This window comes from Balaenoptera borealis, assembly GCF_965194805.1.
Source record: "Balaenoptera borealis genome assembly, chromosome: 6".
Lineage (NCBI taxonomy): Eukaryota > Metazoa > Chordata > Mammalia > Artiodactyla > Balaenopteridae > Balaenoptera > Balaenoptera borealis.
The window spans coordinates 46,907,815-46,923,380 of record NC_138863.1 but is presented as its reverse complement, the minus strand read 5'-3'; the positions used below and the strand labels follow the sequence as shown (position 1 = coordinate 46,923,380).

The following is a 15,566-nucleotide window of genomic DNA, read 5'->3' as shown; positions in this document are numbered from 1 at the left end:
GAACATTTTTTTTAAAAATTAAAGCTTAAGGTTTTTGAGGGGCAAGAAGGACAGACAATGTGAATAAAGCATAAGGCAAAACTCCACACTGGTTTTTTTTTTCCATACTAAATGAGGCAAATTAAATTCAAAGAACATAACTTACTAAATGACTTTTTGATTCTGCAGCTCATACTCTTATGTTACATCTTAATGTTCCATCAGCAAATGTTAGCAATGTAATATCCAGTCATTCTTGGGTTTTGTTTTTCCTAACTACTAAAAAGATGCTACCGTTGGGAGGGTTTACTTTGCTTTCTCCTCATGTACAGTCATATCAGTGGGTACGGTCTAGGAAAATAAACTATGTCTGCAAGAGTAGGAAACCAGATTGCAAAGCATATTATGATTTGGGGAAGAAAGATGTTATATTATTTGTGTTATCTATTTCAAATTACAAAATTTTAGTCCATTCTAATAACTGTATAGTTTTTACACCAAGCAGTGGATCATTAACATTCTTAAAATAATTTGTCATTTTGTTCCCATGAAAATTCAGTTATGCTTAAATAGTACTTACATTTAAATATACGTTATAAATACACTTATAAAGAAGTTGCATATTTATTAGAAAAATCAACAGAAATATGTAATCTTTAACATTTAGTTATAGTTTAAATAATAAATTTACTCTTTGAAATAAGTCCAAATTCTTTAATTCAGTTATATTTCCATACTTGGGACTCTTCTCCATAAACCAGTACGAGCAATTACATTATAGAGCAACTGGTTTTCGTTAGAGTAAACCCATTACTTCTTGCACCAGTTTGTCCTGATTTAAATCTGATACTCTAATGTGGAAATGCAATGCTTTTATTATATAATTACAGTGGACATATTTAAAAAGCTTTCCAGCCAAGACTCGCATTCCTGAATAGGAATGCTTTCAGCTCTCATCACGTTCAGTTTGAGAGGGAAGGATTTTTCAGCACATTGATTAAATTCATTAATTTGGAAGTAGACTCAGTGAGTATGCTCTAATAAAACATTATATGAAAAATTATAACTAACACTATCCAGTGTCAAGCTGAAGGAAGTCTAGAATACATACAATAGAATAGAATGTATCTCAGAACTGTAGTGCACAACAAACTTACAATGAATACACTCTTACCACAGGAGTGGAGAAAGCAAGGATGGTCCTGGGTAGGCACTCAGAGGTATGTTATTCAAGGATCGCTACGTGACTATTTCTGAACTCAGCCATTGCCAGACTTCTGACAGTGCAGATTTGCCAGGTTTTAAACAACTTATTTAAGTGATAGCTCTGATTTGCAAATACAGGGACATCAGAGCATGATTTGTAGATAAGACTCTCTAGTCTCTGTTTCAATGTAGGATTTCTTTAAATAGTTAGCTTTATTTAAAACCAATTTAAAGATTGAATCATGAACAGTTTTCAGGAGAATAGTTATAGCTTAAAGGAGAAAGCCATACTTGTTCTAATTCAAGAGATATATGAAGAAACTGGAAATGAGAGAAAGGTTCACAATATTGATTGAATATTTTCAAATATGATCTAAAAAAAAAGGAAGGTGAGAATTTGTGTCACTTGTCCCGAAAAGCCGAAATATAAGCATTAAAGGATCATTTTATTAAGTTGAGAAATAGATTTTTTGCTGAATTCATTCAGGACTACCGAGAAATGATATCATCTTCTATATAGTTGTAAATATGCAACTTGGCTTTAAAATTATTTAGAATCACTGTCTGAAATGTCAGCAAAATTAAGATGGTTTAAAAAAAAAAGGACTGCCTTTTTCCCCATGCAAGTTACATGTGCTCTTTTACATGCAAGTATATGGAGCCTTTTGTCTGGGTTGAAAGTAAAAGCAAGATGTGCTATGCTCTCAGATTTTAAACAGTAATTAAAATATAATTTATAATTAATTCTGATAAAGCTTTTTTTTTTTTTTTTAATCTAAAGGGTTCTGCTTTGTTTTTCCAAGGATCATTATGAGTAAGAGTCATTGCCTCTTAGGGCTTGGCAAATCCCAAATTTCTGTCTCTCTCTCTTCCCCTCCCTTTCTGTTCCCTTTCTTTTTATCTCCCACCCTCTTTCCTTAATTGGCTCTAATATAAAACTGAAGTATATCTGGTAAATAGTGTTTCATGTTCTCTGCTTCTCATTTAAAGCATGGATGAGTAGTAGACTTTTCTTTTCTCTCTCTAAATAAAAAATAACAAACAGTACCCTAAGTCAACTTTTTGTATGGTCTTGGTTTTTATTAGGATGGATCAGTGACCCTCACTCAATTAACAAATGAAAAAAAAAAAGTTGCCTCTACCCTAGACTAAGCAAGAATGACTGCAGTATGAGGAACTGGGTTCAGAAGCAGAAAGGAGATATTGATAGATTTTTGTACACACAATGATTTTATGTGAAACATCAGCTCTCCTAGGAATTGTTTCCAGGTTAGTTGGAAGAAAGCTAAGATTTCTATTGCTCCTGACTGTATGAACGTGCTTCATTAACCATTCAGTTAAGCATTTTCTGAGATGGCCTTGGTCTTCTTTGGATCTAGCTGCAGGGTATCCTATGTTATTTTACACAGATGCTTCTACTGGTTAGAATTGTAAAGAGTCTTACTCTAATGTCTTTCTTTGTTGATGGAGACAGCAAAGGCCAGACAAACTCAAGGGACTTGTCCAAGGTCACAGATAAGTCATGGGAAAGTCTGTCCTAGAAATAAATTTCCAAGTCAGTTCATGTCTTCATTCCTTAAAAATGTATTAAGTGCCTACTATGCGCAAGGTTATGTGCTAAGCCATGGAATGTGTAAAGAAACAAAGCAGTGATGATTCCTGCTCTCATGGAGCTAAATTTGTGCTGTTCTTTCCATTATTTCCTGTTTTAGCGGATAGTTGTTTTGGGTTGATAGTGGTTTTTCCTATTTTAGTAGATAGTTCTGGGAGTATATATTAGAAGTGCCTTAAAATCAAAGACCACAAATTCTTTAATACAAATTCAAGTACTGAGTAAGTTATGTGGTATCTTGTGGGCATTAAAAAACGTTTTATTATCTTTGACTAATTTACTTAACCTAAATTTATTTCTGATATAATTATATTACTACTTTGGTTTATAAAATTTTTCATTCACTGTGTACTTATTTTTCTACGTGAACGTTATAACAATTTCTTTAAAAATGTGGTACACGTAAAACTAGAAACTGTGTTCTTTAATTATGTTTTAAAAGAGCCCACTGTTAAAGTATGCCAATCAGGGCTAAATATTTATATAAAATCTTTTAATGGACTAATAAGAAAGAGCAAGAGTGACACCTATGCCAATAATAGTGTTTTCCAAATGAGAATCGCCACTTAACAATGCATATATATCATCTCAGCTATGATATAGATACTAATAGAATCTGCGTTTTAAAGATGTGAAATTGAGGATTAGAGAAATGAAAGAAGCTGCTCGATACTATGCAGCAAGTAGCTGACGAAGGTGGAATCTGAGACAAAATGTGCCTGTTTAGAGAACACACTCTTAACCACTCATCTGTAGTGAAGGCTGTCTAACACATAAAAAAGTATTTAGAATGGTATACCTGGGCCTAACGTGACCCAGGTTTCTCATGTTTTATATAAAGCCTGAGAATGTATAATAAAAACGAAAAATTAGTTTGAAGCTTTGCTTCTTTCTGGTCAAATTCTCCATTTTTAAAAGATGACTAAAGTCAAATAAAATTACTAAGCCAAACAGAAAGTACACAGATGGGGAGGAACCCTAGATAACTTAGTTAACTACTTAGAATATAAGTAAAATTAGGTGTTGAACTAGATAATCTCTTCAGTTTTTATGGCTTACCATTTCTACCTGTTGAAATTCTACCCTTTATTCAACACTCATTTCAGTGAGATTATCACCTCAAGAATCTTCCAATTCTATGAGTCAAAATGAGTCTTTCTTTCCTCTGTCTTCCCATAGCTCTTTGTAGCTCCACAGCAATTTTGGGGGGCTTTTGTTGTTGTTGTTGTTTACTTTGTATTACTATTTATATAGGGATAATGTTAGATGACTAAGTAATTGTAGTCTATGTGCCTACATGATTGATATTGTCTAATGACAAAATTAGTACCTTTTACTGTATATTGAAAGTTCGCTACATGTCAGATACTGTGTGTCTTCTCTGCCCAGTATTTTAAACATTAGGACTCATTATAAAGAAACAGGCTAACTGAAAAATAGAAATCAGGATAAGTCCATACTATTAGTAAGTGGTGATGGCAAGATTTGCATATATCCTGTGTTTTTAATTACTGTATTACACTATCCACTAAAATTAACTTGTACCTGAAATCAAGTATATATTTATCATGCTAACTAACTCACCATTAAAGCTTTTTTATAGTTCACTATAGAAAATGAATAGTTAATTGTAGTTTCAGAATAAACTCTAAAAATAAGCAATGCAACTAGTTAAAAACCTTAATTTTTCTTTTATGTAGGAGCCAAGAACCAATTTCCATATATTGGCAAGACATTTATTTGCTTTAATGAGGTTTTGCCTATGTATCATGTCACAAATCTTTTTTCTAAAACATCAAAATTTTTAGCAATTAACATATATATATATATATATATATATATATATATATATATTGCATATAGTATTCTTGATTTAAAAAAAAAGAAAACCTGCTCTTTTTCTGAAAAAGATAAGGTCTATCAATATGTTGAACATGAAGACGATGTTTGGGGCAACATGAAATTTTTAGCCTCTCTTTTTAAAATGAGAAATGGGTCTACAGATTGTATCTTTAAAGCTAAAGTACTTAGCATGTATATACACAATTTCAGTTTTTTAAAAAGTGTTTTTCTATGGAGAAAATAAATTAATTCTGAAGTTTAAAATTTTAACCCTTCAATTGAAAATTACTTGTATTGGTTGAATAACATTTGCTTTTTTAAATATAATATATGTAAAATACAGATATAAAAATATTGAACCAGATTTTCTTTCAATTCCTGATCAATAATAAATGTAGTTTATCTGTGTAGATTGCTTTCAGCCTGCAAAATACTTTCACAAATGTTAACTTTCCTGATATTGAAATTATGTATTTTGTTTTAAAAAATTAACCCTTAAAAAAAAAAAAAAAAAATTAACCCTTTCATTCTAATCTTCTTTCCTAAATTATAGACTTGGGCTTGAAAGTAGCATTACAGATCATTAGGTGCAGCTATGAACCCAGTATAGAAATCACCTATTTCAAAATTCCTGCTAGGTTGACACCTAATATCTGAAAATCTTGGGTGACAGAAAGGTCAGTTGGTCAACAGATGGTTCAGTCTATTTTGTTTGCCTGTTAGAGTTTTTTATTTTTTTAAATTGAGCCAAGTATTTTTTCTCTCTGTGTTATTATACAAATTCTATTCCCATTTTAGTCTTTCAGATTATGGAAGTCATCTGCTGTTCCCTGTTTATTTTGTCGTTTGGCTTAACATTTTTGGTACCTTGACTCCCTGATCAGCAGATATTATTTTCTTTAATTTCTTCACTGTCCTGATAAGTCAGTTCTATGACATCCTCTTTTTCTCTTACAAAGTCAGTCCATAGTAGACAGAGTAAATGACTGGTCTAATTAGAGATTTGAAACTGGATACTTTGCATTTATGTATAGTCTGGCTTGCAATATTGTTTTCCCTTGGCAGTCCCACTATTGCCTCATTAGTACACAGCAAGCATTTGCTCAGTTAAATCATGGCTTTTTCATAAAGAAACTGTTAATTTTACATTTGGTTTTATGGAGTTAGTTTAGAACTTTATTTATATCCTTAAAATTCAAACTTGATTGGAGCCATAGGACTTGGAATTCTAGGACACCCTTGTCGTCTTTTTAACTACTGATTTTGGCATGCAATATAATTGCTATATTTAACTTTGTGTCCTTCAGAAATTTAATATGTCTGAATATTTTGGCTTATTGCATGCAAAATAAAAAGAGATCCTTTAATCTGAAGGGTCTCCGCTGTATTAGTCTTAAATCTGAAGAGATGGTGGGCTCCTAAATGGTAATTAAAAATTTATTCCACATTCAGCACAAACTAGTTGCAGTTTCAGAAATACTACAATAAAAAAATCACAGAGATTTCACTGAGGAAATTATGCTAAGGTTTAGATCTGAAAGATGACTACATTTAACTAGACTAGAGGAGCAGGGAAGAGACTATACAGAATATTCAATTATAGGATGCATTAATGACTTTGGTTTTATATAAATTATAACAGGAAGTCTAAAATTTTTAAGGCAAGGGATGACAAAATCAGATCTATATTTAATATAAATCTTTGAAAATATTCTGGCTGCGATGTTTAGCTTTGAATGAAGGTGGTGAAAGTGGACTTACTGAGACTAGATAAGACTAGGTTGGTGGTGGTGGCAGGAGAGATGAAACAAAATGGATAGATCGGAGGGCTGTTAGGAGGTTTTATCCACAGAGCATGAGGAGAGAATGATAGGGAGGAAAACTGTGACGGTATCGAAGATTGCTCCTAAGTCTATGGCTTATGCAACTAGATTGCTGGTGGTGTTATTTGTAAAGATGGGTCGCTCTGGAAGAAAAACTGCTTTGGGTTAGAAGAAGGTATATAGGATGAATTTGTTTTGAACATGTTGATTTTGAAATACTTTTGAGATGATATATCTCAAGAGCCATAAAAAGATAAATACCCTTTCACCAAGAAATCACAAGTCTGGGAATGTAGCCTAAAAAAATAGTGTAAAATATGGGGAAAGTTATGGCTGAAAATGTCCATTGCAGTGTATTTTATTAATAGGAAAAGCTGGAAGCAACGTTAATTTTCAAAAATAGAAGAATGATTTAGTAAACTTTTGTCAACTTACTAAATGCAATATTAGTTAGCCAATTAAATGGTTGTTTTAAAAACTTCTTAGTGACGTGGAAAGAAATATATAATGCTAAGTTGTAAAAATAGTTAAAATAATTTGTACATTACAAATAAAACTGAGTAAATACAAATGAGTATGAAATAAAACTGGAAACATAAATGAAATTGCCCAATAGCATATTAGAATTGTAGGTGTATATATTTCTTTTCTTTACTTTAAAAAATTAAATTGTTCTCAATTTTTAAAAATATTGCAAATTTAAGTGCAATTCTCAAGATTAGTTTGTTTTTAATTAATGGCTGCGTTCTTTTTCCTGAGGTTAGAAATATTAAAACATAACCTTTTTTCCAAGAAGCTTTTTAAGATAGTCTTAAATAACTCTTATGATTTCTCTTGTATGCCTTTAGGGTAGAGGCTGATCTACTTTATACTTAGTCATGGTCATAAAAGTCTCCATGTTAGAAGAAGAATCTTAGCTGATATTAGTTACATTTAAATTAATCTTCTCTGTGTTTGTATGTGTGGTAATATGTAATTTTAATGAACTAAGAATCTGAGTTCTAGAGTACTGCATAGATTTTAGGGAGTTACTTGTATCATTTAGTTCTAAGATCCAAGAGAGTCATTTTTTCAAATTTAGATACATTCATTTTTAAATTGTAAAGATTTTGTTTTCAGCAATAAAGAAGAAAAAAGAACTATATCTTTCTTAAATTTATACTAAGTGAGATTTTGAAATTTTAATTTTATTTTGTGTTTTTAAATTTACTAAATTAAATATTAACTGAGTTTTAGTGCCATATTTTACCAATAAGTTTGTTATCATCAGTAACATTATTTCACTTTGTCAATTAGCATAAATAATTTATCACTGTAGACCCGAGGACTTTATTTAAAAATTGTCACTTTGGAAAATGGTTTATTTTCCAGTTTTCAATCTATTAGACAGTCATAATGAAGTTTTTCGTACTCCAAAATATTCATTTCAAAAATCTTACATAACCTAAGAGTATATTCAAGAGTAAAGACATGAAGTTTTATTAAACTGTATATAAGCAATTGATATTATGTAACTAATTATAAAGGCAGTGACTGAGAATTCACAGTTTGTTTTGAGCAAGAACATTTCGGCAATTTGTTACAAAATATAGTATAGTAAATTTTATTCTTTAAGAAATGTTTTCCATATTTTAGGATAAAAAGTCTCAACTTATTTTGATGCATGTTTTAATACAATTTAGTAAAAAAAAAAAAGTCACATTTTAAAATGTTCTCAAATGGTGAATTAGCTTTATTCAGAATGGAATATTTTTAGTCGGTTTCTAATGGTGCCTCGATAATGTCATAAATCAAAAGTGCCATTAAAATTCCCCAAAGTAATAGTTAGGGAGTATGGGACCTACATGTACAGACTGCTATATTTAAAATGGATAACGAACAAGGACCTACTGTATAGCACAGGGAACTCTGCTCAATGTTATTTGGCAGCCTGAATGGGAGGGGAGTTTGGGGGAGAATGGATACATGTATATGCATGGCTGAGTTGCTTTGCTGTGCACCTGAAACTATCCCAACATTGTTAATTGTCTGTATCCAATATAAAACAAAAAGTTTTTAAAAATTCCCCAAAGTAACTGATATTGAAGATTCTTAAGAAAGTGCAAGTTTCCAAAAACAGCAATTATGATGCAATCTCTAGATCCCATGATTTTGAACGCATGAAAAATAATTGTTGGTTGGTTCGTATATTATTTCATGTACTTTGAATATTTGATGAACTGTGGGCTAAAAGCTGGTGCTCCAGTTACAAATGAGCCTAACATCCAGGTGTCTAATAATTTCTGGATTTGGATTATTTTGATGTGCAACTACTACTTTAGTTGGTTCTGAAGCTGCTAATGTTCCAAGATGATTGTTGAAGAAGGAGAAGGAGGAGGAGCAGGGGGAGAGGGAGGAGGAAGGAAGAGGGAAGAAGGAGAGGAGGAAGAAGAGAGGAAGAGAGAGACAATGACAGTGACACTGGTGATGAAGATACAATAAAATATAGCTACTCTCTCTTTACACTGCATTCTTTAATTACTGGTGGTGATCAAAATTATGAAGACCATGTTAATGCATAAGATAATTATGCATTTTTAGAATTTACTTTCCTGTCAATTAAAAAGAATCACAGTTGATAGGTTGAATCAAGAAATTGGAGGAAAAAAAAAAAAAAAGAAATTGGAGGAAGGTGGATAAATTGGGAATTTGGGATTAACAGATAACACTACTATATATATGAAATAGACAAACAGCAAGGTCCTACTGTATAGCACAGGGAACTATATTCAATATCTCATAATGACCTATAATGGACAAGAATCTGAAAAAGAATATATATATGTGTGTGTCTATATATATATATATATAGACACACATAACTGAATCACTTTGCTGTATATCTAAAACACAGTAAATCAACTATATTTCAATTAAAAAAAAAAGAAATTGGAGCTGACTCTCCCTCCACCCTAAAAAAGAGTAAACTTCAAGTAAATTTCAAAATATAATTTAACTATTTTAAAGATGACCCCCCCAAACCAGGAAAATTAACCTAACCATAATATATTGAAATTATTTTTAATAATATATATTAAATGTCATTGCTATTTTTTGCACAAAATACCAGTTCTTATAATGTACCATGTATACTGATACTAAAATTGACCAAGAAGTTGAAAATTAAATTAGGAAGGCCTATAATATTTGGCAGTTTCCAAAGCAAATAAGGATTGGTTTACATATTCATTTTGGCTCCCTTTTTACTGCATGACTTCATTCTAATATGCGTACTCATTTTGTAAAGTTAGGCTTCAGATATTTTATCAATCTCCTTTCTCTACATTTTATAAAGTCAACATATTTCAAATTATTTTAAACATTCTATTTATTTTAAACATTATAAATCATCTATATTTCATAAATTTTATCAGCACATGGATAAACATGCATATGACACTGCATTCACCAAAGATAATCAGTAAATTTAAAAAAAATTTTACACGTACTTACTTGAAATAAAAGAATATACCAAGTGAGATAAGCAGTGATGCAATAGATAATCCATGTCCAATTATAGTCAGATAAAACAAATTCAGTGCAGTCTGTAATTTGTATGAATAAAAAAAAAATTAAGGCTCATATCAATACTATAATTCTACATGAGTATAAGCTCAAAATCAATAAAATAACATATTTTTAAAAACATGTGATCTGATAGCCTTACCATTTAGTTTGCAAGCCAATGAGTATTAGAATACATCTGGAATGAAGAATATCTATGAAAATTTATCAGGTGATATCAAAATTTATAAATTGCTCTTTTTATTTAAGAAATTAGAAGTCACATATTAAACATATGAAGAAACAAATTTCTTGATCTACGTTGTATAAAATATGAAAACCAACATTTATCATTTCGGAAGACATTGACAATTTTCACTCTATCAGTTTGTGCACCTTAAATCAATGATTTTTGTTTGTTTGTTTAGACTTAAATGCCAGATAAGGCTTTCTTTCCTAACTGGGTTTTTTTTTTCCTTTGACAAATTTGAGGCTCCAAAACAAGTCTCAAAACAGTAATTTATAGGCACCTCTGATCTGTACAAATAGATTTTTTATCTTGGTTTTGACTTTTTCTCTGATTTTTGTCTTTATTCTATTGTAACTTAACATTTTATTGTGTATTTTTATAATTCTCTTCAAACCCTTCTCTGAATAAGTAAAGAATACATGATTTATAATTATGATAGCTGGCAGTTATCAAATGCTTACTATAGGCTTGTTAGTTTTCTAAATATTTTCCTTGTATTAAGGCAATTCTTATGAAAACCTTGTGGATGGGTTTAGTATCCTCATTTACACAGGAGGGGACTGAGGCAGAGAGAGGTTACAGCTTGCCCAAGGTCACAGCTGGTAAGGAGCAGAAACAGGAAGTCAGAAATCAGAACTCAGTTTTAATCACTGTGACAAACTGCCTCAATATACACACACGTGCAAATATATGCAGGCACTTTGTATCGAAGCTTTATTGTTGTGACAAACTGTGACTAACCTTGACTTTACTGTATGATGTTAAAAGTGGGAATGCCAGTGAGGGTGACCTATTAGCCAGTCAGAATGAAAGCCTTCCGCTGAGGGAACTGTGTAAACCCCGCTGGGCTTATCTTGTTTACTTGAGCACAATTCCTGACCGTAATTATAGGAATTCCACCACAGATGAAAATGTTCTTTTTTCTTACATTTTTAAAGTATGTTTACTTTGGAAAATTCTAAACTCCAATACTGAGACACTGAATTACCTAGCAGGATTGCTTCCTCGGTATAATGACCAAATCAATAATTATTTCTACGAAGATATTTTTGTTCATTGTTTTTATGATGAAAAGGCTTTACAATGGAATGAACACCAGCTAAATTTTCTCCAGTATTGTATCGGCAACTAACTTTTAAAATAGTGTAAATTAAACCTGAATTTATAATTATTACTTACCTTCACTTTCTCATGTGTGTTAACATTACATTGGGTATAATTTGTCCATGTTCTGTTGCTTGCTGGATGTCTAAACCAGTTTCCATCTTGGTCACAGATTTTTGTAACTTTTTCTTTAAAATTAAAAAGGAAAAAAGGGAATGGGAACAGTAATTTAGTTAACCTAGGGTTTATTAAATAGATGTCAAGGAGATTTGTATATAAATTTCTGCTTTTACCTGAAGGATCAAAGTCCTGAAAGTAATCTGGGCAGTGCTGCATTGATTCCGTTCCTGCAGCAACATCATTCCAGCACAGCCATCCATCCCAGGTTCTGTTGCAATAAATGCCTTAAGGGGAGAGTAGAAATTAGGGCTTACTAACTCCCTCTAGTTATATAGAAAGACATAAAGTCTTAATGGTAGACTCACACTGACATGGAATAAAGCCTGTCGACTGAAAATGAAGACATCATATAAAATCTTTATGACAATTACTTGGATTATTCACAAAGTAATTATTAGAATAACTGTTAAATTTAGAAATATCTAAAAAATATATGAGGTTTAGCTTTAATTCTAATTCTCAAAGGTAGTTATTTATTTAATAAATCACATGGTCTTTGCTGGTTTTCTTAACCATAAAGTAGTGGTTAATTAGTGTCCCTATGCTTGAAATTCAAAAAATATGGGAAATTGAAAACGTGTTTTATTTTAGAAACTGTATTCTTAGGGCAAGTTATAGTATTTTCTGAAGTGAACAGATGAACATTCCAATATTTCCTGTTTCACCACATTAGCCCTGACACATACTTATTTAGATCCCTCCACCAAATTCTAGCTCTTACTTTCCTTCCTTTTCTTTTCAAATGAAGTAGAGTGTTTAATCTCTCATTCTTTTCTTACCAACATTAAAAGAACCTCTTACATGAAAAAATGTAGTTTTTAAAAGACATAGAGAAATAAAATGACCAAAATGTTCCAAAGTTATAACAGTCTGTAATCAAAGAGAGTAATTTTCCACCTTGTTAGGTAAGCACACATAGATAGAAACGTGAATGTTGCATGAGATGTTTATTATTATTAACAGATTTGTACAGCAATCACAGAATCAATCTAGGCTTCACGGAAGTAGAAAAAGTTCTATTGGCCTGAAAATCTAAATAATTCTAGTTAAAAAAAAAAAGCCTCAGATAGTCTGTTTTCCCCCCTGTGATTTTCAAACTCTTATATAAATAGCTTGCATCCACATATTACTAAATAAAATGCATTTTGTGGCCTATCAGAGAAAAATTTCCTGATACCGTTTTAGAAAGCCTCACAAACAAGTCCTTATACTGCTCCAAAAGATTCCACAACACTGGCTGCATGATAGATTGCCACATCTAGAATTTTTCCAACTGTGTTGTATGGCATTTGAGTGAGACATGAGTAGGTATTCCATTAAAATATTATGTAATCAAATAGATTTGGAGAACACAAAGTTAAAATAAACATTTCTTTATAACAAGATTTTCTAGGGTATTTAAAATTACAAAGTGTATTATGACTCTCCAAGAGGAAGATTTATTATGCAGTGATCTTGAACTTATTTTATCACAAAATTATTTTATTATAAAACCCTCATAAATATATCCTATTGTTCAACAATTAGATTTGAAGCTAGCTTTCACACATATCTAGATGATTTGGAAGGTGTTAATTCAATAATTTTAAACTAATAACACTTAGATTTTAATGGAATAAAGTGAGAAGCCAGATCAGTTAACAAAGAATTTGTATACAAATTTTAATTCTTGATAATTCAATCCCTATTGAGCTAATATCAGATAGCTTGTCGTTGTCTGGCATATTTTAAAGACATGTTTTAACTGGATATATATTGTAATAAAAATATTTGGGCAAATATATCTAACTACTTCTCCGAAGATGAACAAATTATATTGTTCAGTTAGATTAAGTTTCCAAGAGTTGACCAATGTGGAAAAATTGCTTTTTTTCTCTTTCTCACAAGCAAGTTCATTTTGACAGTTACAAATACTAATAATAACCTACTTTTAACATTTCATGTATATAACAAACATTGTATTTTATACTATCAAATATTTTCCCCCAAATTTAAATTCATTGTTTCCACTGATGGTTTAAAGATTTAAAAATACCTGAAGTCTTCACATTTTGCTTTGTTTCACTATGAGTGTTGCATTTTACATTTTGAACATAACTCTGCCTTTAGGGTTGCCAGGTAAAATACAGGACTTGTTTCTGCTTTTGCTAAATTTGGCAACTCTACTTGTCCTTCTCAGAATTGAAGCATATATACGGCACTTAGTAGGCCCTCAATAAATGTTTCAAAAGTACCTTAAAAATATCTTAATGGAAACAGAAGCGCTTAGATTTCATTAGCTTTGTTACCAAATGTATCATACAAAGTATGTTATGTGCAAAAAAAAAAAAATTATTTGTCATTTTATTAAGCTACTATCAAGGAGCTTTTGAAAAAAAAGACATACAAATCACAAAAACTGAAGATCAACTGTCACTGATTTAATCCAAGACACATACTTATTTGATATTTTAAATATCTTTATACCATAAAAAAAGTTACTAAAAATATCCCTGTCGCACATATTTTTATTAGAATTTTTAAAAAGAGGGAAGATAATTGCATCATAAAATGTTCTTCATAAGTAAATAATTAAAACTGCACATATACCGTAAAAACTAGCAATTAACCCATTTTTAAGAATGAACCTAAGGGACCCGTAATAATGTAATGGGGTAGTTTTCTTTCAAAAATATATTAAATGCATTTAAAATTAGTCATGTTTACCTTCTGTTTGTTGAACAGGGTCTTGCATAATTTTTTGGTAACATTCATATTGAGCCGTCATGATTTTATTTCTAGTAACACCCAACTGAATTAAGTCACCAGGGTTCTCTTCTTCTGATTCTGCTATGACAAGAATCTAAGGGATTAAAGAAAATAAAACTTCAGAATTGTGAGAACGTCTGTGAGAGGCAGTCTGTCACATTGGAAAACAGTAAGTGCAGTGATGTACTGCAGGGTCAGTAGGCTCTGGGGGGAAGTTCCTGACTTGTAGTGTTTGCCAGTTTCCATGGTGTAAATATCCCGACCATGTCCAATTTCAAACCACCACCAAGAGTTGCCAATGGCCCCAGTGAGCAGCACAGCCCACAGTTCCGTCTCAGAAGACTGTGGGAGCCAGCTAGCTCCAGGCCATGTATCTGGAATGCAGACAGCTGTATTCAAAATTCACCTCTACTTTTTGACCTGGGAGTGTAGACAAGATATTTAACCACCCCCTCTACCACCACCAAAACTTCTGCTTTCTTATTGTAAAATGGGACAAAATAGTATCAAGATAACAGAGGAGAAGTACCTGGCACATGGTAAATGCTTAAAATTGTTGCCATTTTTATAATTACATTTTGATAATCAAAATAATGGCAAGTTATTTATGATGTTCATAAACAGAATTTTTATTGTATGCACATCAATAAAGGTTTTAGGCAAGGTATATATTTATATTCTTCCACTTTAGTAGCTTTATTTTAAGCTTCACTTATACTTTAATTTCTACATGACTTTTTTTCCCCTGTTTTGTAGCATGAAGCCTGTATAAACCTTTCTTCAACCTTATTTCTTCTTTGCTTTTGCATAATTCCTATTAATTATTTTCCATAAACAGTTATCTTTCTACTGCTATTTTGTTTCCTTACTTTTGATTTTCTATTCTCTAGCAGGAAGTTGAATTTAATTTAAATTTAAAATAAATAGTAAAAGTCCCTCAGTGTGTGGCACCACTCAAGTTTCACCATTACCTCACCACCATTTAACATTAACTTTTTTATTCTTTGATTGGTTTTAATCTCTTAATCAAGATTTATGCAGCTGTTGTGCTGCACAAGTAATAAATGGAAATTTATAACATCACGAAAAAATTCTTTCCTCCTGTTCTCAGTTTATAGAATTGCATAAAAGCAATATCATTTTTATTCTTACTTAAAAACTCAAGTTTGCACATCGTCTGAATGAATTCAAGAGAAACGGTCACAATTCCTTAAATTACAATAATCAGATTGGTAATCTGTTACAGAACTACCTACAGGGAACCAGCTTTGGCCAGTGC

The 15,566-nt window shown here is 31.4% G+C and overlaps 1 protein-coding gene across 7 annotated transcripts in view; it reads right to left on the bottom strand.

Moving 5' to 3' along the window:
• CALCRL (calcitonin receptor like receptor) overlaps window positions 1-15,566 on the bottom strand; it is a 109,847-nt gene that overhangs the window by 26,181 nt on the left and 68,100 nt on the right. For all 7 annotated transcript variants that reach the window (XM_082397562.1, XM_082397561.1, XM_082397556.1 and 4 more), the window contains 4 exons: window positions 14,246-14,381; window positions 11,653-11,763; window positions 11,435-11,547; window positions 9,955-10,046 (listed from right to left, as the gene is read on the bottom strand). In XM_082397562.1, coding sequence (XP_082253688.1) covers window positions 9,955-10,046; window positions 11,435-11,547; window positions 11,653-11,763; window positions 14,246-14,381 — 452 coding nt within the window. The remainder of the gene's footprint in view (window positions 1-9,954; window positions 10,047-11,434; window positions 11,548-11,652; window positions 11,764-14,245; window positions 14,382-15,566) is intronic.